Source organism: Stegostoma tigrinum, chromosome 18 (genome assembly GCF_030684315.1).
Source record: "Stegostoma tigrinum isolate sSteTig4 chromosome 18, sSteTig4.hap1, whole genome shotgun sequence".
Classification (NCBI taxonomy): Eukaryota; Metazoa; Chordata; class Chondrichthyes; order Orectolobiformes; family Stegostomatidae; genus Stegostoma; species Stegostoma tigrinum.
In genome coordinates, this window is record NC_081371.1 from 35,053,354 (window position 1) to 35,075,330 (window position 21,977).

Below are 21,977 nucleotides of genomic sequence, written 5' to 3' on the forward strand. Positions count from 1 at the left end.
TCAACCATAAGCTGCTGCATCTACATGGCAACATCATGACCAATCAGAATCTACCTGCTGAGACTGAGAATTAAGACTGATGGTTAACTATTTTTGTTGCACCTCCATGCAAATGATAGGCTGACCCGTTAGCACTACCTTCTTATTCTAAATAGAACGGAGTCTATTTTTTGGGTCCCAGTTCTGATAAGCACAAGATGAAAAACTTCAAATTCAATCTCCTTTTAGCAAACTTTGAACAATACTGAATAGCAAGTAATTGAGACTGTAAATTTAAAAACAATGCAAGTAAGGCTTTACTTCTAACAAATGTAAAAGATAAAAGGACAACAGCATTCCTTTGTTGATCATCCCAGAGCCAATGTGGGGAGCACTGCCAACCTATAATATTTCAAATGTTCATTCTTTAAAAAGAAAGCAGAATTTCTTGTTCCCAACACTTACAACAGTCATTATACTACAATCCGCTCCAGCTTCCAATAAGCTAAGTGTACATTCAGTGTGTCCATTTAGACAAGATAGATACAGAGGAGTCTGATCTCCTTCAGCAGCATAATTTATGTTTGCACCATAAGTAATGAGCACTTCAGTGCACCTGCAAAGGAATAAAAAAACGAAAAGAAATGACATTTCCAAAATTGATCAATAAATGTTTCTTAGCTAATGATCTGACACTAAATATCTTTCCAGATTAGAAGTAATAGCCCTTATTGGCAGTAAAATACCTTTATCCATGCAATATGCAAGAATTAAAAAAATACCGCCACAGGTGGCTAATAAGGATCTCCTTCCTGACTGCTCACATACAGGGTTCATAGTCATTCATAATATGCAACTGTAGTGAAGCAGCACGCATGTTCAGGGCAGTTACCCAAGGAGAGGGCTAGAAGAGGGGAGAATCTAAATCCATGTAATTTCTAATGCTCAGGTCAAATGATCAAGTGCAACATTGCCAGAAACTGAGACCACTAAAATTGTGCACTCTTATATGGGAGAGATGTACATTGCCAGAAAAGGAAGAAAATGTACTTCTTACTTTGTGAAAGTACTAAACAGACCCACCATTTCAAAAAATGTTTATAATTTGTGAAAATTTGGCATTGTGCTACAAAGGAAAGTTGAAAAAATGTAAGTAACTTCCTAAACTGAAGTGAAAATACACATATATGCACCAGAAATTGGATCAGACCCAGATCAAGGCAAAATCCTCGTGCTGTGCAGACTGCTCACCAAACTGGCAACAGAGCCACAACAAAGTGATCCGCCAGCCTCAGTTATTATTGGCAAGCCGTGGGCAGCACTCATGGCCCTAGGTGCAGCTTGTGATTCATAGAGGGGAGTGTAATTGGCCTGCTTGAATGCAGAGTCAGGAGGTTACATCATGTGATGAGCTCCTATTTCTTCTGACTAAATAAACAGTTAAATTTTAATTTGAAGGCGGTAAACTTATAATGGGACTTTAAGATGCCCAAAGAAACTTATCCTATCATGAACTGAGAATCCTGCAGTGTTTCATAATTCTGCAAAGGGAACATGAAAAAGGTACTGGACCAATTGCATATGCAAATTTGACTATAGGGAGAAGTCTTACCCAATAGGGCCAAAGGCATTATTTCCAGAGTATACAAGTGTGCTCTCGTACTGAACGCACATGACATTTTGAATTTATAAGACGGGGGTAGCAAAATCCAAGTTTGTCCGAGCCATAGTTTCTTATGGTCATAAAAGTAAATGCTACCACTTACCTAATATGCCCCTCTGCAGCAGCTGCACACAGTGGTGTGAATAAATTACTTCCAACAGCATCAACCTGTGCTCCTGAAGTCAGCAGCAATGTTACACAATCTATAAGAGAAACACATTTAAGTACTTGCAAAGTACAGGCATTCTGAACTGCATTACAAATAACCATGGCTCAAATGGTGGTGACCAGTGGTAAGACAAAGCTGCTCAAGGTTGACCTTGAAGAAAGATCTGGCAACATCTGTTGCAATCTCAACATCAGTTTGAATCTGGTGTCAAGTCAAGGGTATCTCCAGGCACCCAGCAGGCAAGCAGTAAATCACACTGAAACATTCTCAGAATGCAAGCCAGAAAAAGTAAATGAATAACAGGAAGAGCGATATAAATGACTTAGGCATACACATCGGACACAGTTGGAAGCACAATGTTAAAAATGTGAATTTTCAATATAATGGAGAAAATTGATAAATAATTACAAAATAAATTTTGTCAAGGTCTGTGAGGCTGTTTTAGTGTTATGAATGCAGCATGCCAATAAAAACGTACTTGTATCTCATTTAACAAGATACAACTTTAAGGGTTTGTACCACAAGCATAACAGTATAATAGGGAAAGTTCCGATCATACTCATGGAATCATTCCTTACAGACAATATCCCAGAGATACCCAATCACCATTCCTGGACATGTCCTGGCTTGCCAACAGGAGAGGTCCACCACAGAAGGCAGTGTATGGGAGAGGTTGACTGCTCTGGGAATCCTAAAAACTGACTTCGGAACCCATTTTATACTGTGGCTTCAGGTCAAAAATGGCCAAATGCCGATTAGCACCAAACATCCACCCTTGAATTCTGATAAATCAGTAATTGTCCATGTTGCATGAGGCACCGAGAGTGGTGAGGGCACAGAATGTACACTGGGTGAGGGACTTCAGCATTCTTCATCAAGAATGGTATGTTAGCACTAAAGGACACGGCTGCTCGACTGAGTCTACAGCAGATAGTGAGGGACCACAATATTTCAGTTTGCATCTGACCAAGTTATATATGCATCCAAATCACATAACATATTTTGGCTGGAACAAACTGCAGACCCTTTGAGTCAGATCAATATCATGAATATTTTACAAAACTAATACATATCTTATGTTTAAATTTATCCATCTTGTCAATCGTCATTTTCGCACTTCTGTAATTTGACCCCTTGATGTGTGTTGGACATATACAGTAGCTTTTGGTAATTTGCGTACATGAACAGAATCCTTTTGCTCTTCCACCAATCTTAGTCCTATCTTAATTCTTAGTCCTGTAAAGAGACAATGGCCAAGTGGTACTATTGCCAGACTATTATTCTAAAAAATCAGCTAATATTCTGGGGACTCTGCTTTAAATCCCACCATGGCAAAGGATAGAATACAAATTCAATTAAAAAAAAATCTGGAATTAAAGTATCTATTGGTGAACATGAAACAGTTGTTGATTGTCAGAAAAACCCACTGGTTCACTGATACCCTTCAGGGAAGGAAGTCTGCCATCCTCACCTGATCTGGCCTACTCCAGACCCACAGCAATGTGGCTGACTGTCAAATGCCCTATGAAACACTCAGTTAATAATAATTACTACGAAGTCTCAACAAAAAAGTGAAATTGGATGGATGATCTGGCATTGACCTAGACATTGGAAAAGAAAATGGCAGAAACAGCCCTGTCAACCCTGCAAAGTACTCCTCAGTAACGACTGACAGTAAGTGCCAAAATTAGAGAGTTGTCTCAGACTGGTCAAGCAACAGTACGACATTGTCTGTAAGGTATGATTCCACGAGTATGACTGTGTCCCAGACACCATCACCATCCCTATCCCTGGCTATGTACTGTCCCACCAGCAGGACAGACCCAACAGAGGTGGTGGCACAGTGGTATACAGTCAGCAGGGAGATGCCTTAGGAATCTTCAAGCTTGACTTCAGATCTCATGAAGTCTCAAGGTATCAGATCAAACATGGGCAAAGAAACCTCCTGCTGATCAATCAGTATTGCATGTAGAACAAACCTAAAGAATGTAGTGAGGGTATCAAGGTACTATTTTGGGTGGGGCATTTCAATGTCCATCCTGAAAAGTGACTTGGCAACAGCAGTACTAATCGTGTTGATCAGGTCCCAAAGGATATTGCTGCTAGACTGGATCTGTGGCAGGTGGTGAGGGTACCAACAAGAGGGAAAAAAAACATTTTTAACCTCATTCTTATCAAATCTGCCTGCTGTAGGGGCAGATGTCCATGACTGTATTGGTGAGAGCGACAGGGCATCCATGGAGGTGCTCTGGGCCATCAACAGTAGCAGAATCGTACTCTAACACCATCTGTAACCTCAAGGCTTGACACATTCCCCACTCAAGCATTACCATCAAGTCAGGGGATCAGCCCTGGTTCAATGGTCAGTGCAGGGGGCATAGTTAAAAATATGGTGTCAATTGGCGAAGCCACCAAACAGAACTACTTGCACGCCAAACAGCCTTAGCAGCAATAGACAGGCAGAGCTATGCGATCCCACAACAAACTGATCAGATTTACGCTCTGCATTCCTACTACATCCAGTCATGGCTGGTAGAAGACAACTAAACAACTCACTCAAGGAAGTGGGTGCACAAATATCCCTATTCCCAATGATGGAAGTGCCCAGCGCAGCAGTGCAAAAGCTAAGTTGTACCACACACAGCAAAGTTCAGCCGGAATTGCCAAGTGGATGATTTATTTCAGCCTCTTCCAGTGGTCCCCAGAATCACAGATGCCAGTCTTTAGCCAATTTGATTCACTCCACGTGATGTCCAGACGAGGTTGGAGAAACTGGATACTGAAAAGTCTATAGGCCCTAACAACATTCCAGCAATAGTGCTGAAGGCTTGTGCTCCTGAAATTGCTGCTCCCCTAATCAAGCTCTCAGTGCAGTTCCAACGTTGGGGTCATCTACACAAAAACATGGAAAAAAATTGCTCAGATGTGCCCTGTACGCAGAAGCAGGACAAAGCCAACTTGGTCAATTAGCAGCCATCCTTCTACTCTTGCTCAGTAAAATGATGGAAGGTGTCATCAACAGCACTATCAAGAGCACCTGCTCAATGGCACCCAGTTTGGGTTCCACCACGAGAACTCAGCTCCTGGCCTTGGTTCAAACATGGACAAAAGAGCTGAATTCCAGAAGTACAGTGAGAGTGACACAGAAGTCACATTTGACCGAATATGACATTAAGGAGCCTGAGAAAAACCTGAATCAATAGATAATGGGGGCAAAATTTCTGCTGCTTGGAGTCATACCTGACATATCAAAATATGGTTGCAATTATTGGATGTCAGTCATCTTAGCTCCAGGATATCTCTGCAGGTGTTCCTCAGGGTAATGATCTATTCCCAGCTATCTTGAAATGCTTCATTAATGTCCTTCCTTCCATAAAGTCAGAAGTAGGTATGCTCATTAATGACTGCACAATGTTCAGTACCATTTATCACTCCTCAGATAGCGAAACAGTCCATGTTTAAATGCAAAGGTGGGGACAATATCCAGCTTGGGGTGACAAGTGGCAAGAAACATTTGTACCACATAATTGCCAGGTAATGACCATGTTGCTACTGCCCCTTTACATTCAATGCTGCTGCCATCACCGAATCCCCCCAGTAACAGCATTCCTGTGGTTACTATTAACCAGAAACTCAACTTCAGTAGTCACATGAATGCAATGGTTACAGCAGGTCAGAAACGAGGTATGCTGCAGCGAGTAACTCACTACATAACTCCCCAAAGTCTGTCCATTATCTACAAGGCACAACTTAGCACTGTGATGCAATACTTCCCATTTTCCTGGATGAGTGTAGCTCCAACAACGCCTAAGAAGCTTGACACCATCCAGGTTGAAGCAGCCCACGTGATTGGCACCACATCCACAAGCACCCGCTCCCTCCACCTCCAACACTCAGTACCAGCAGTGTGTGCTGTCTACAAAATGCACACAGAAATTCAAAGATCCTCAGACCTCACCTTGCAAACCCCCAACCACAGTCACTTCTGGCTAGAAGGACAAGGGTAACAGAAACATGGGAACACTAACACCCACAAGCTTCCCTCCAAGCCACACACCATTCCTGTTCTGAGGAAGGGTCACTGGACCCAAAATATCAACTCTGATTTCCTCTTCACAGATACTGTCAGACCTATTCAGCTTTTCCAACAACTTCTGTTCTGGGTTCTGATTTACAGTTCTTTCGGTTCAAGAAGGCAGCTCACCGCCACCATCTCAAGGCCAGGCAACAAATGCTGGCCAGCCAGTGACACCCATGTCCTACAAGTGAATCATTTAAAAGAAATTCTAATCACATTCATATCATTTTCCTTCCATAACCTTACTCTTTTTTTCCTACTCCTTGGCAAGGTGACTCTTAATTTCTCCATAACCACACTAATCCTGGTGTTTTTCTACTTTCCTAGTCCACAAGGGCATTGTTCTCCTTTTGTAAGTTTGAATTTTCTTCGCAGAATTATTACCCTTTATCCAGTGTATACTTGGGATCCTTTCACTTTCTCCAGTATAGTTCACTAGTACTATTACTCCCTCTTGTACCAACAAAAGACAGAGATTTCTGGTCCATAATGTTCATGACTTCATGATAGTACTATCATGGGGGATTTAGCTGCATGTTTTGGTTGGCAATCCCTGATCTTGTTAAACTATTGAGACTGGCAAGAACTTTCGCCTGTAATTTGCAGTACACCCTACAGTAACCTCATTAGTCGGGAGCTAGGAGCTGTACTAAGATAGACTGAGCAGCAGACAGCAGATTTTTGTAGGATGGTATGAATTTACAGTTAAAAACAATGAGTTCTTGATTTCAGCTAGGTAATCATAGCACCAGATATGATCAGCACCAATTTTACATTAAACCACTACTTTTACATGCTACCATTAGAAAATAAAGGAAACAAGAATGATAACCAGAATTAATCTACAAATTCTATTGAAGCTAAATAGATGTCAGTTATTTTAAACTTAAGATATTACAGTTGAAGAGGCTGTCATGAACTTTTGTTAGAGATAGGCTAATGCTGTACAACGTCAAAACTGAAAGCAATAAGATGGAGCAACAATAGTGCACAGGTGAAGTAAGGGATGTTTGTTTTTTGGACAAGAATAAACTGTAGTAGATATGTCAAATTATTTGCAACAAGAGGAAGGCTTATGAGAACAATAACAGAAACATGGACAAATAGAAAAACAAGATTCTGAATGACTAAAGCAACTTAAAACTGTAGTGTCCCAGTGTTCAATTTTAACGTGATTATTCTTCATCTGCTTACCATCTTTTGAACACAAACTGAATATGGTTTATTTAGTTAATACTGCTGTAACAGTAACAGATAATTGCAAAAATATTAATAAATCTAAACGTGTCACAATTCCTAACCCCTTTTGCTCAAATCTCCACAAAAGCACAGCTCAGCTACACGTCAATGAAGAAACCAAAACAGAAATTGCTGAAAAAGCTCTGCAGATCTGGCAGCATCTGTGAAGAGAAATTAGTTAACGTTTCAGGTCTGGTGACCCGTCCTTAGAACTGACAAAAGTTAGAAAAATGCCAGTTTTCATGTAGAAGATAGGGTGCAGGCGAGGGTAAGGAGTAAACAGTATGTGGGTATAAGAGCCCAAAGAAAAAGAACAGTTGGACAAATGAGTGGATAATGATCTGGTTAGGAGGGTGAATAGCTGTTCATGATGTCTGTTAGTAGCTAACAATGGGTTCTGTGTATTAGCAGACTGTGGGGTAACAAGGCCTAGTGTGTTGGGCGCCAGGGGCTAGGCCATAGAACAGTGCAAGCCCTAAAGTTGTTGAACTCAATATTGAGTCCAGAACACTGCAGGGTTCCCAATCAGAAATTGAGTTGTTACTCTTCCAGCTTGGGCCGAGCTTTGCTACAGCACTGCAGCAAACCTGAGATACCGATGTTGGCCAGGGAACAGGGTGGTGTGTTGAACTGGTAGGCAACTGGAAGCTCAGGATCATTTTTGCTGACAGAACATAGGTGTTCTGAGAAGCGGTCACTGAGTCTGCGCTTTTTCTCCCCAAGGTAGAGGAGACCACCTTGTGAGTGGTGAATGCGACAGACTAGATGGAGAGGGGTGCAGGTAGAGCACTGCTTCACCATCTCTGACTCCTCCCTTCCATTCCTCAACATCAGGCAGGATGTGAACAAACTGGACGGTACGCAAGAGGTTCACAAGAATGATTACAGGGTTGAGAAACTTCATTTATGGAGATATGTTGGAGAAGATGTGAGTACTTTCCTTGGAGAAGAGCTGCCCAAGAGGTTATTTGATGTAAGTTTCTGAACCATTGCTTCAAACTTGAAAAATTCAAAATGCAATTTTCACACAATGAGTAGCTAGGGTATGGAAAGCACTGCATGGAAGGGTGGTGGGAAACAAGTTCAACTGATTGGCCATGCTAAATTGCCTGTGGTGTTCAGGAGCAAGTGGGTTATCGGGGATGGGTCTGGGTGGGATGTTCCAAGGGTTGTTGTGGACTTGTTGGGCCAAAGGGCCTGTTTCCACACTGTAGGGTTTCTAAGATCCACAACTGATTTATGACGTATTCACGAGAACAGGAGATGATTAATTCAACAGAAACAAAGTTCAAGGTTAAGGGAGAAGACAGGAGAATGGCAGTTAAGTCATAATGCCCATTCTGGGAGTTAGTGCCATCCCTCTGGGCTGAATGGCCTCCTTCTGCATGGAAAGTTTTGAGATTCTGAAATTTCATTATCACCAGGAGCTGGTAGAAATCCGGGATCTGATAAATTAGTAAGAGGGATGTGGGTTATGATAATAGCGAGCTGCCAAAATCCTGCACACTGTAAATTGGCAACTTGTTAAGTGGCAGCATAGGGGTCTTGCGACACAGTGGAAATGTTCCTACGTCTGGCCCAAAAGGTCCACCTTTAAGTCCCATCTGCACTGCAGCTTTGTCATCCCACGTCTGATTGATATTTTTTTTCTTCAACTGTAGCCTGCACTTCATGTGGAGGTGCTCTTTATATCAAAATAAACATACAGATGCCAAAGAAAGATGGCAGGCAGAGGTGTTGGAACAAATCACCCACCTCCTCTTTTCTAGGTGTTAGTGGAAAATCTCAACAGGAAGGTGCTGAAATCTCCAGATGGCAGAATGGTACCCATGTCAGATAGCAGCAATAGTGAGAAGTGACACAGCAGGTGCATGCTAGTAGCAGTCTATCGTGCCAAAGTGAAATCAATAATTTTACTATAGCTACAAAAGTGAAAATTCTCTTCTAACTTAATCCATCATTATCTGTGTAATCCTTGTAGAGCCAACACTCACAAGGTTCCCCTTTCCTGCTTCTAATCACTTTTGTGCATTCACGACAGTGAACTTTCCATACATCCTTCTGCCGTCGCTGCCAAATACCACAGACGGAAATCTTCTCATAATTGCTGCCCTGACCTATGACTTCTTCACAACTCTTTCAGCAGCACTGTAACCTGACGCACTGCTGTAGGAATGACATTATTAAACTGGAAAGGGTGAGAAAAATATTTCGAAGGATGCTATCAATTTTGGAAGGTTTGAGTTAGACGGTCAGGCTGGAAGTATTCCATGGAGTGTAGTAGGCTGAGGGGTGACCTGATAGTGGTTTACAAAGTCAAAGTCATGAAGGGCATAGATAAGGTGAATGGTCTTTCCAAAGTCTTTTCTACAGAGTAGGAGTGTCTGAAATTAGAGGACACAGGTTTAAGGTGAGAGGGAAAAATTTAAAAGGGACCGGGGGGGGGCAACATTTTCCACAGAGGGTGGTACATATTGAAAGGAGCTGCTAAAGGAAGTGGTAGAGGGGAGTACAATTACAACTTTTAAAAGACATTTGGACAGGTACATGGATAAAAAACAGTTTGAAGGGATATGGGCCAAATGCAGGCAAATTGAACTAGTTCAGTTTAGGAAACCTGGTCAGCATGGAAAAGTTAGGCCAAAGGGCCTTCTTCTATGCCGGCAGGCAAACAGTGTGTATATACAATCTTTCACCAGTACTCAGAATAACATCTCTCTTCTTTTATATAAGACAAGCTGACATGCAACAGGAAATGAGAATGTATTCAAGAATGGAAATTGTTCATCGTCATCAATTCACATTGGAAGAAGCCACTAAAAATGCTGTGGACAAGGGACAAAATCAGCTGTATTATAATGGGAAAGGCTGGAGGCTATGCTCAGAAGAGTATTTGTCAAATCATCTTCTAATGGATTTCTTGCTTTGTACATACATCATGATAAAATGGTCCTGCTTTAATCTCACATTTATCTCTCACTAGCTACCAATTTGCTGCTTTATGTCATTTCCTTTGCTTTCATGTTGGCGTTTACATTTAGGCCACTAACTAGATAGATATAAAGAGCAATTGTAGTTTCATAGAGGTTACAGATTTTGCAACGAGAACAGGGAGGATTCATCCAGAATCATTAAATGGGATTGACAGATGACATTTTTGCCATTTCTTGTCTTCTTTGTCTCTCTGGACTTCCTCAACTTGCTCTTTCATGTCTTTTTACAAGGGGTTTCGAAAAGTTAAGCTTTTCAGTGGGCAAAGGTGTAGAGAATGCAGCAACCTAGCATGATTTTAAAGATTCTTTCTGGTTGTACTGAACAGTATATCAGTATTGCTTCAGAAATCCACATAAAGCTTAAGCTACAGAGTGGCTTTGATTGTAATCTTGCTTAGCACATGTTCTCAGGTTCCTGGCAGCAGTTTTAGCAACGTAATCAAGGCTGGTGCTTAGCCTCATATCTGTTGGAAGGATGTAGTCTTATATAGGGCTAAAGGTGGAGAGCAACAGTCTGTAAACCAGGCACAGACTGACATTCATTGTCCAGAGTCATGCACCAGATATTAACCTATTCCAGTGCTTGAATAATATTCATGCCATACAAATGTCAAGCTATGGCCATCACCAATAAGAAAAAAAGTAATCACCACCTCTTGACATTCAATGGTGTTAGCATCACTGAATTCCCTACTATCAACATCCTGGAGGTTACCATGGACCAGCCGCATAAATAGAGACTACAACACCAGGTCAGGGCCTAGGAAAACTGCGGTGAGTAACTCACCTCCTGCCCACCTTCTGCAAGGCACAAGTCAGAAATGTGATGAAATGGTCCCTACTTGTCTGGATGGTACAGCACCAATAACATTCAAAAGCTTGAAACCATCCAGGGGCTGCTAGATTGGCACTAACGTCTACTCCCTACACCACCAATGCTCAGTAGCATTAGTGTTATACCTTAAGATGCGCCGCACGAATTAACTGAAGATCCTCAGACAACATCTTCCTAACCAATGGCCACTTCCATCTAAAAGGACAAGAGCAGCAGTTATATGGGAACATCCCCTACAAGTTCCCCTCTAAGCCACTCACCAGAATGACTTGGAAATATATCATGGCGGTGGGGTACCCATATATTTCTGACTCCCCCCACCCACCTCGACATATGTGATATATCCTCATATATAATGAATGCAGAGAAAAATGGGAAGTGACTTATTTTTACAGAGAATAATCTCAAAAACAATCAAATCCAATCATTCCATCATCAGAACTGATCATTGGAGTCAGTCAAGGACAGTGATGAAAACGAACGGATTTATCAATTGAGTAAGATTGTTGGAATCACCAGCATGACTCAAAATCATAAATTTTTCATTCTTTTTCAAAAAGTAATTTGGGACACGAATGTATAAATTTTGCAACCTATGAATACTAAGGCTGCTGGTCTAAAGACATTTGTCTCTCCTTGCTCACACTGTGTGCCCCCGAATTGAATTCACGTCAAAAAGAATGTTCTACCCTTCTGCCCTTAAAACTTTAAACTATGTTTGGACACAACTATTACTGCTGAAATGAAACTACAATTCTGGTTTCAAATGTGGCCAGGAGACCAATGTGATTTTAAACGACGAACAACAACAAAGTACGTTGAAAAACACACCTCTGTTCTGAGGAAGGGTCACCGGATCCAAAACGTTAGCTCTGTATTTTCCTTCAGCAGGTCTAGCAGCATCCGTGACCTTTTCCAGCAACTTTGTCATTGTTCCTGATTTACAGCATCCGCAGTTCTTTTGGTTTTTAGTGTGATTTTAAAACTTGATTTGGTGTTATATTAAGTTTAGGAGCAGCAACTATCTTCAGGGAATTGCCTATCACTGCCTTCTGGAGGCAGTTGGCAGCATGACTTATAATTCAATTTTCTGCTTTTGTTAAGTGGTATAATGGAACACTAATAAAAGGTCATTACACCATGAGATAATATAATCAGTAGGAAGCCTCAGCTTTGGCCTACATCCAGTACTATTAGCTTCTATTACTGTAAGGATATACGCTGTAATATGCTTCACACTGGAACAGGAGACAAAGTTCAGAAATACATTATTCACAATGAGTTTGAGGTCCCCATTCCATCATAAAATCTACCTATGATTTATTGTAACCATTAGCAGATATGGAGGACAACAATAACTGTGCAGTGATATGGGCAACCTCTAACTAACTCGAACCATGCAATTTCTGCTGTGAACTCATTTTTAAAATGTTTCTTCTTATTTTGTATTAACATCCATTCTCTTCGCCAATCAGGCCGCTTGATAATTTTCATCTACATTCAGTTCTAAAGTGAGGGCAAATTAAATGAAGATTTCACAACCAGCTTTGTATTTTTAAGTTCAGATTTGAGCCCCGAGTTTAAAAATGATTTAATTTGACTTTATTTCAATACAAAAAAGTCTAATATATGCATTCATTTGAGTCAATATCAAAATTCATGTAAATACATCTCTCCGCTACAGACATGCATTTTATAAAACATGTCTGAGCAAAAAAAAATCCTCCATTAGCTACATATTAGAGATAATCAAAGAAAGGGAAGTGTTTTCTGTATGCTTTTAACTGCTGCTGATTAAGGTGTCAAGATCATTCTTACAATGGTAAAACTCCCAATTAGGAAAGATCACAGTCAACACATACCAAGAATAAAACTGACAGGAGGGTCAGGCAAATACATCACCCAGATGTGTGTTAAAGTGAAGTAAATAATTGGCAAATACAAGATTGACAAGTTGGGTCATTATTTATTTTTTGCACATCTTAGATGGCTATGGTTGAATTGATTATTTGTGTAATATAATCACAAAAACCAAAAGTAGTTTCTTTGCTTTTGAGATTGAGCTACTCTTTTAACTGTTGATATTTTCAATACCACAAATTTCAACAATGTTATCATGTTGTTTCAAATAACCATGAAATCCACATATTAAAATTCCAATTGTCACAAATCTCTGTCATGACTGAACCATATTTTAATGGTAACATACAATTCTCTGTATTGCTACATCAACTGTTTCTCTTCACTTTTGTTACACTGCAACTGTCCATGTAATTGCAAGTTTTGGCACCAGGTGGCTACATGACTTCTTCCACTCAAGCCTAAAAATATTCACCAACTGTGGCAAATACCACAGAAAAAAATAAAGTTAAAAAACCCCAGAAATGATTTTGATGTAAACATGTTTCCAAAAGAAACTTGAGATGAGAAGAACTCGTGAAGCAACACGTTCATGATTTCAATATTTAGATCACAAGATAAATGTTGTATACAGAAAAACATTTGAGCTTAACAAAAGCGTTATACGCTCCTATAACATTTGCATTCAAAAGATTTCATATGGGAGGATTTAACAGCCCAACAATCTGTTGCAAAACTTCTACTGTGGTATCATTTTTCAGCACTTATTAATGAAATAACTAGGGAGAACAGCTGGAAGAAACCACGCTAATCAACAGCAGAAGAACACAACAAAAATCTGATTCTGGGGTACAACTGGAACTGAAATCAGTTCAACTGCAGATAGACATTGTCATGCTCATTAATTCTCTTAGATCAGTTTAACTCCGTAATCTACCATTTCGCACTAACCTGATTACATAATTGAGAAATCTATATCTGATTTATAACTGACATGGTCATTATGCACAGAACAGTGTTTGATGCCTCTGTAAGGTCCTGGGGGAGAACAAGCTGAATAGCTTGGTGTTCGCAAATTTGGACAATTCGGCATTACAGTGTACTTCACTGTTTTTCAGTTAGAAATCATATAACCTTTGATACAATTTTGGTTTCTACGTTTCTCTTTGACTTCTGTTTCTACATCTATCTAAATTATAATTTCACAGACTTATGATATGCTCACCTTGGAGTCACATTTCTACATTTATTGGACACCCTTCTCACGTCAACTCCAGCCTCGCATTTTTGTGATTTTAATAAATATATTGCTTTAACTGTTAACTCTTGCATTATATTCTTGGAGCCAGTGCACAGGTATGATCTACCTATGCCAGGCAACTACATTTTTCTTTACTTGTATAAAACTAGTGTTTGTGAATGTTGATGCTTTGAATAAAATCCACACAATCACAGAAGCTTTACAACAATGAAGGAAGCCATTCAAGCCATCAGATCTGCATTCTCCACCCTGTACCCTTCTCGTTAAAATAATCATTTCATGCCCTTTTGAATGCATTAATCCACTCCGCCTCACCAACACTGAGGCAGTGCATTCCAGATTTGAGCCAGGCAGCCTAATAAGTGTCCTCTATAGGTTCCGCATAATCCAACTGCCTTGGTCTGAGGTGACATGCCAATTGTTTGCATGGCATGCTCTTGTCTACGTGATACCTACAGGCAGTAACGTAAGTTAATATTTACTTGGCATTAAGAAGGAACTTTGTTCCTTTTCATACCTTATGCACAAGAAAAATACTTAAAAGTATTCCACTTAAATCTACACATACAATGATAATTTGTTTTTATTGTTCATGGAATGTGGGCATTGCTGGCTGGCCCAGCATTTATTGCACATCCATAACTGCCCTTGAGAAGGTAGTGATGAGCTGTCATTCTGAACCACCACATTTCATTGGAGTATTCACACAGTGTTGGTTGGGAGTGAGTTCCAGGGCATTGATCCAGCATTGGAAAAAAAGATGGAATAGTTCTGAGTCAGGATGGTGCGAGGCTTGGAGGTGAACTTGCAGGCAGTGGTGTTTGCACGCAGCTACTGTCTTGCCCTTCTAAGCAGTAGAGGTTGCCAGTTTGGAAGATACTGACAAAGAAACCTTACAGTTGTTTCAGTACATCCTGTAAATAGTACACATTGCTGAGACTGTCTTATTGAGGGATGGAATCTATCTTGAAGGTGCTAGAATGAGGTGTTAAACAAGCAGGTTGCTTTGTCCAGGATAATACTGAGTTTCTTGATTGCTGTTGGAGCTGCTCCTGTTCAGGCAAAATGACAGCATTCCACTACACTCCTGACTTCTGCCTTGTAGAGTTGATGGATAGTTCCTCACTGCAAGAGTCCTATTCCCTGGCTTGCCTCTGTAGCCAGTGTTGATATGGCTAGTCCAATTGAGTTTCTGGTGAATGGTAACCTCCAGAATGCTGATAGTGAGGGATTAATGCACAAGTCTTTTCTGAAGAAGGGTTCTGACCCGAAGCATCAATTTTCCTGCTCCTCTGATGCTGCCTGGCCTGCTCTGTTCCTCCAACTCCACGGCGTGTTATCTCTACCTCTTATACCTCACTTGTATTAAAACTAATAATTTGAGGAGTTTATTAATTTCTAACTATATTCAATCGGTTTTATACACCTTTTCCTCATGCAACAAGACTGAACAGAGTTTCTTGTTCCTGAGTCCATATGACACTTTTCATTTTCCAAACCAAGCCAGCAGATCATTCTTCTCCAACCAAAATTCAAATTATTTTCATTGTCAAAGTGCTGTAGAATCCTTGCAACCAGACAGACACTTGCTACAACCAATAATAACCTGAACTATACCTACCTACAAATCAAATGACACAAGATAAATCTCAAAAAATAATTAGAATTCCTATAGCTACTTTGTACAGCCATGTTTCAGTTCCAGCACAACCACCACAGATAACAATCAACAGAGATAACAACCTAGTATAAAACAACTTGAAGTGAAAAATGTCCCAAAATACGTTTATTTTTGTAACAACTATCTTATCCTAATGACAAAGTGTATCATTTCAGTTTTGGACAGAGTAGCATTTATAATGATAGGCTATCCATGGATTTAATAGTGCGTTGTAAAACCACAAAACAGTATTTCTATCATACTGAAACAAACAGCGTTGTCACAAAAGGAGACGCTGATCAAACCAGGCATCCACTTTGCAAATGGTGGCCAAATTTGTTTGAACATTATTTAACTATTGCATTGTTATTTAGAACTGGAAATTTTAAAAAGCCAGGGTCTTATTTCAGATGTTATTTAACACATACTGCAGTTGCACAAATTAAAATTTAAGCTTACACCTTGTAATCAAAATCACAAGTTTACCTGTATATCCGTTTTTAGCAGCAGAATACAAGGCAGACGAACCTTCCTCATCGGGATGATTAATATCAATTCCATCTTCGTTTAGCAGCATTGACAATAAAGTGACATTTCCCTGGGCAGCAGCTTGGTGAAGCAGAATGGACCTGCCACCCAGGGGGACAGGACCACCAGACAATAACGAAGGAATTAGGGAGGGAGACCTGCCTGTGAGTTAAAGTGAAAAATTTATAGGGGAAGAGAATAAGTGATTATAATCCATTTGCATGCACTAAGACTGTAATGTAGAGGTAAGGAGGAACAAGCATGATCTTATTTATTCAACATGCTGCCTTCAGAGAAAATAAAACAACTTTTTTGCTTTAAAAATATTGTGTATATTAGTTGAACATTAATAATTTGAGCATTTTAAACACAGGCAAATCCAAAAATTTCAAAATGAAATTACCTTATCTTAATAAAGTTTTAAAGCTGTCTTTCAGCTTTTATTTCAATTTTTTTTGGGGAAATGTAGAGTTCACAACATTGGAGCTGTTAAGTTTAAGCATTTGACATTTCCTTCTGAACTATAAATATTGTATTATATAAAAAGTTGTTTTATAATAACTATTTGCAAGGACTATTTTGCATTATGTTATTGCTTTTGTTTAGATGATTAACTTTTCACAGCTTAGCTGAAAAAATACCATTAGAAAAATTTAACAACACTGCACATATATAAATGCTTCACTTGCTGATGTGTTAATTGTACCTACATGGACTATTAACAGAAAAATGATATTATATATGTTAATTGCTTTAAACTAACCAATAGAAAATGAATTCTGCAAAAATCAGGATATTTATTTTTAAAAATAAATTTCAGTTTGCAATTTAAGGTTTTAAACTGGATCTTCAATGTTTTTGCCATTTTTACAAGTAGCACTTGGAGTTGCTGACAATAAAATGGTTAATAGCACAGATACTAAAATTATTGCCATTATCTGAGTATTCAGTTAGACATTTATTTCACACTGTCAAGCCGATGTGAAGGTAAGTTTGCTAAATAAATGAAGCTTATTAAGTATTGTACAGAAAGCTTTGTGTATCCTTCCCTGAACAGAAGGCTGCAAAAAAAAGGAAATTGTTTTCAAATAACCCGTCTCACAATCCTTAAATGGTCATTTACAAAAACCAATGACATGGTTAAAATAAATAAAGCAAATTATGTGAAGCAGGCAGATTGCAACAAGTGCAATATTTATTTGCAACCTTTCGTGTACCAGGACTTCATGATTATTAAATCAAGTTTCTGAATTTCAATAAAATTCAGATACATCACCTAGCATTTTAAGAAGTGTTTTAATGGCAATTCACCTTCTTCACAATTATCCTAATATATTGCAATTTGTGCACGAGAAAGGAAAGCATGTTCAGCAAGTGCAAAATATGTTCAATACGCATGGGTTAAAGCAAGCAGCTCATACACATAGCTGTTTGGTTAGCACACATGTATGACAGTGTTTCAAGTGCTCAGCCGCTAAAAGGGACAAAAGCTAACACAAGTTGAAATTCAGAGTATTTTAAAATGCAAAGAGTTAAAAGCTGCATTAATCACAAATTCACCATCTACAGTGGTCAAAGATTCTTAAAGCACTGCATGACATGCACTGATCACAAGATCTCAGGGATAGAAATACAATTGCTGATGTCAGCATCAGAGAGTGATACAGATGGTTAATTTCAGATCAGATAAGTCATTGCTTTTGGATGCAATACAACCACAACAAGGATACTGATAAAGTATTGCAACGTGGCTAATGAAAAGAAAGCGATCTGTCTGGAGGTAGAAAAATATTTACACAAAATTACAAGCCTTCAAATGTAAACGTGAAATCACTTTTAAAAAAATTGTGAAGTTGTGAATCCCCATTTTTCATGTTATCAGATCCCCTTCACCTATTGTATGCAAGTACATAACTCAAGGTGGCAGATTCTTCCATTGGACAGTGGAGGCCTCTGCTGGAGGTGGATCATTGATTGAGGCATTGATGAACAAGGCTTTCAGCAGCACAGTCTCATGAAAGAATAACAAAAATGATACTGAAGGGCTAGAAGGCATCATTAATGGAAAAATTAAGCATTTCTGTGGCTTTACTCTGTTGTACATTGACTTTTTCAAATATTTATTCACAAAGGTGACATTCTTTTCAGATGAAGGCTTAGTCAGTTTATGGCCAAACAAAACTTGCGACAATTTAAATAAATGGAGCAACAGTTCAACATTCAGCAGCATTCTTTAATACAAAAATATCCGCAAAAGATATTTTAGGGATAAAATCCGTTCAAATAATTTTAATGGCTGTTTAGAATCATATTATAACTAATCAATTCAAAATTATGGGGTGATCGAATAAGAGGTTTAACTTGCATTTGAACTGGATTGAATCTTTGCCTGGTTTTAGGCTGTGGGAGACCAAAAATCAATAAATATCTTTAAAGAAAGACATTTTGCATTTATGTTCAGATTTGTTGTATTGGCAGTTAGAAATGAGACAGTATTCCAATCCCTTTACCTGATGATGTGATCAGTAGATTATCTGTTTCACATGGTCTAGTGGATGAGGTTCTTTTGGTTGTACTAGCAAGGTCAATGGAGGTGCTAGAGGCGATGGTGGTGATGATGAGGGAACACTCTGAACATGCTGTTTGGTTCAGCTGCAGGGATAAGGAAGGCCTAGCACCCACCTGAGATGCAGCCACGGCAGGGACAGCACAGGCAGTAGATGCTATATCCACTGTTGGCTTAGGTGGCAATTGTGGCAATGATGTCTTTGGAAGAATCTCCTCATTAGTTCCCTTAATTCCAGGATGTGGACTGGAAGAGGATGAAGCCATGGTTCTACCTTCAATCCGTGTGTTAAATCCAACAGTTGGGGATCGATTCCCATCCATAAAAGTTTTTAATGTTGGATGAGGAGAGGATGGAGTCTGTGACAATCCTGGTTTTTTTGGAGGAATAGGTGGTGGATTTCCTCGGTCAACCCTTGCTCCCGTAGGAGATTTTAGTCCAGCAGGGGAGACGGTCAAAGAACTGGCAATTTTACCCGCAACTTGAGGATAAGGTGAACCCTCACTCATCATTGGATGCGCCAATCCAGGTTTTAGGTTGCTGACAGGGAGATTTCGGCTCTCTGTGCCAAATGGAGATGCATTGTTTGCACAAGGTGGCTTTACTGTGCTTGGTGGACCTGTGAATCTTGAAAGAACCTGACTGACAGTGTTCCGAGCCAGCTGCTTGGCAGGAGAATTATCTCGGTTAGTGGGAGATAAATCCCGTGATGGGGACCCTGTTACAACACTGCCATGTTTTTCCTGGTCCACAGTTTGTGCTTGAAATTTAAATCGAGCAGCTTGAATTCTTGGACTCAATCCTGGTTGCAAAGTTGTGCATGTGCTTGGTGAATTTAAACTCTGCATTGTTGCTCCTGGCGAAGAGCATGGTGATGTTGTTCCTGAAGGAGGAGGAGAAGGAACTACAGTATTGCTTACCACAAGAGACGTCCCCCCTACCAAGTGTGGTAATGCCCCACTCAAAGGGCTGGGATTGGTGTTGACTGATGGTCCGTTCTCCAAACTGGAAGGAGCAACTTTGGTTTGTGTTGTCAGTATAATTTCTTCTGAATCAATTGTTGCTAGTTGTTTATCACTGATTGGTTTTACTAATGCTGTATTGCTAGACAGCTTTGCGCCTCCTACTGATACAGGATTTACAGTAGAAAGTTTAACAGGTACTGTCTTCTTAGTATTATCATTGACAACATCAGGTAAATTTTCTGTTTGAGAAGCAACAGACAACATAGTTTGCTTACCATATCCAATAGCCAGGTCTTTATTCAAATTATTGCTCAATGAAACAGTTCCATTTTCTTTTGTACAATTAAGCTCCATCATTTTTTTGAAACTATCAACTTCTAGCCTCAAATCTTTGGTACGGTTTTCCTCACGGTTAAGTTTGGCACGCAGCTGTTCCCTTTCAATATCAAACTCAGAGAGCTGTTTTTCCATTTTAGCTTCCATTTGTAGGCTTTTCTTTTTCTCCACCAGCAACTCCTCCTCCAATTGACTGGTCTTCTTTTGCTCAGCTTCAAGAGTTTTGGTGAGGTCAGCCAGAGTCTGGCTCTCATCTACTACTTTGCCAGCAAGCTGTTTGCACTCTTTAACCAGCATCATTACAAGCTGTTTATTTTTAATTCGTTCTTCCTCAAGCTGCATGGTCAACTTTTTATTCTCTGCCTCAAGTTGTTTTAATTGAGATTTCTCAAACTCTACCTGGAAAGAGTTCACAAAAATCAATTAGCATGCAAGAACTTTCCCCTTACAAAGTAGCTTTTTAAAGTTCATCTTTGCAAATTACTGGCTCCCTATTTTGTCCATGATCTAGACCTTTGTCTGTAAGCTTCACTATTCGTGCAGGAGACGTTTAAAAGCAGTGAGGGGTTTAAAATAATTAACAAGTACCTTTCCGTCCTGTAACTACGTTAATTATGATTTTTAAAAATTGGGAAGATACACCAAATGTGGACAGATAAACAAAGGTCTAAACTTCTTATTCAGTATCTTTAAAATCTGCAAATTTTAATATTAACATTGCATTTTATTTATTTGCCATGATTTAGCACACGTGGCACAGTGACTGTTAAAATCAACTGAACAAAAGCAGGTAAAACTGTGAAAACTTTGTGAATATTTACACACAATGTTTGTAAAGATTATTTCCTACTGAGTTCTTTTTCTATGGAGCACAGGTTTGATCTCTGAAACAACAGAATACAGGGAAAATGTTCTCTCTTGTGAGGAAGAGCCTATCTAGAGATCATTAATATAAAACAGACACTAAGCAATCTAACAAGAGCATTCAGACAAAAACATTTTTATCCAGAGTCATAAGAGTGTTGAACTCACTGAAGCAGAGAATGGTTGAAAAGTGCAGATGGGCAGTTAGTGAAGTATTTAAGAGCATGGGAATGGATATTTACATTGGTAGATTAATATGAGAAAAAAAATGGGAGAAGGTTCATTTGGAGCATAAGCACCAGCATGGACTGATTATGCCAAGGGCACTTTCTGTACCAGATATCCTATGTAAGTAGAAGTTAATCAGATTTAATTACATCACTTTTAATTGTAACATTGAGATGCAGAAGCCTGTGAAGGGTGTTCTGAACACAATACTTTATTGCTAAGTGAAAACTATGGACCAGTTACATTTGATAAACATGCACCAACATAAAACAAAAGATAAAATAAAACACAGCCATGCCCAAAAATTTAAGAATAATGACAATAATTATGGTGTTCAAATAAATGTTTAAATCCTGTTGTCAAAAATTTAAATATATCAGACATTAAGGGTTGAATTTTCTCATAGTTGACAAAATTTTTTTTATTGACAAAGATTCATGGCACACAACCTGCCTTGAATCTTAGTGGCTTCTGAGATGCAATTTTCTGTTTTTCATCTTGCAATTGATCTCTTTGACATCCTTCTCTAGTAATTACGTGGCAGATGGTAGAAGCAGTGACCGCTGCTGGCACCTACTGGTGTTCATGTTGTTGGCAGCATATTTGGAGCTCAGCTCCATACCACCTCAGATGCTGCAAGCTAGGAACTGCTCCTTGCACCAGGGTGCTCCACCATCCACACTGGAAAAATAGCCTTAAAGGACATGTTAGGTCCTCACTTTGGTGAGCAGGAACCTGAAGGTGTTGTTGTAT

General features: G+C 39.4%; 1 protein-coding gene across 5 annotated transcripts in view; it reads right to left on the bottom strand.

Moving 5' to 3' along the window:
• The window catches only part of cttnbp2 (cortactin binding protein 2), a 154,617-nt gene that overhangs the window by 57,749 nt on the left and 74,891 nt on the right, over positions 1 to 21,977 (bottom strand). For 4 of the 5 annotated variants that reach the window (XM_048548817.1, XM_048548814.1, XM_048548816.2 and 1 more), the window contains 4 exons: positions 18,776 to 20,531; positions 16,224 to 16,427; positions 1,746 to 1,845; positions 445 to 595 (listed from right to left, as the gene is read on the bottom strand). In XM_048548817.1, coding sequence (XP_048404774.1) covers positions 445 to 595; positions 1,746 to 1,845; positions 16,224 to 16,427; positions 18,776 to 20,531 — 2,211 coding nt within the window. The remainder of the gene's footprint in view (positions 1 to 444; positions 596 to 1,745; positions 1,846 to 16,223; positions 16,428 to 18,775; positions 20,532 to 21,977) is intronic. The other variant, XM_059652447.1, reaches the window with a different exon arrangement.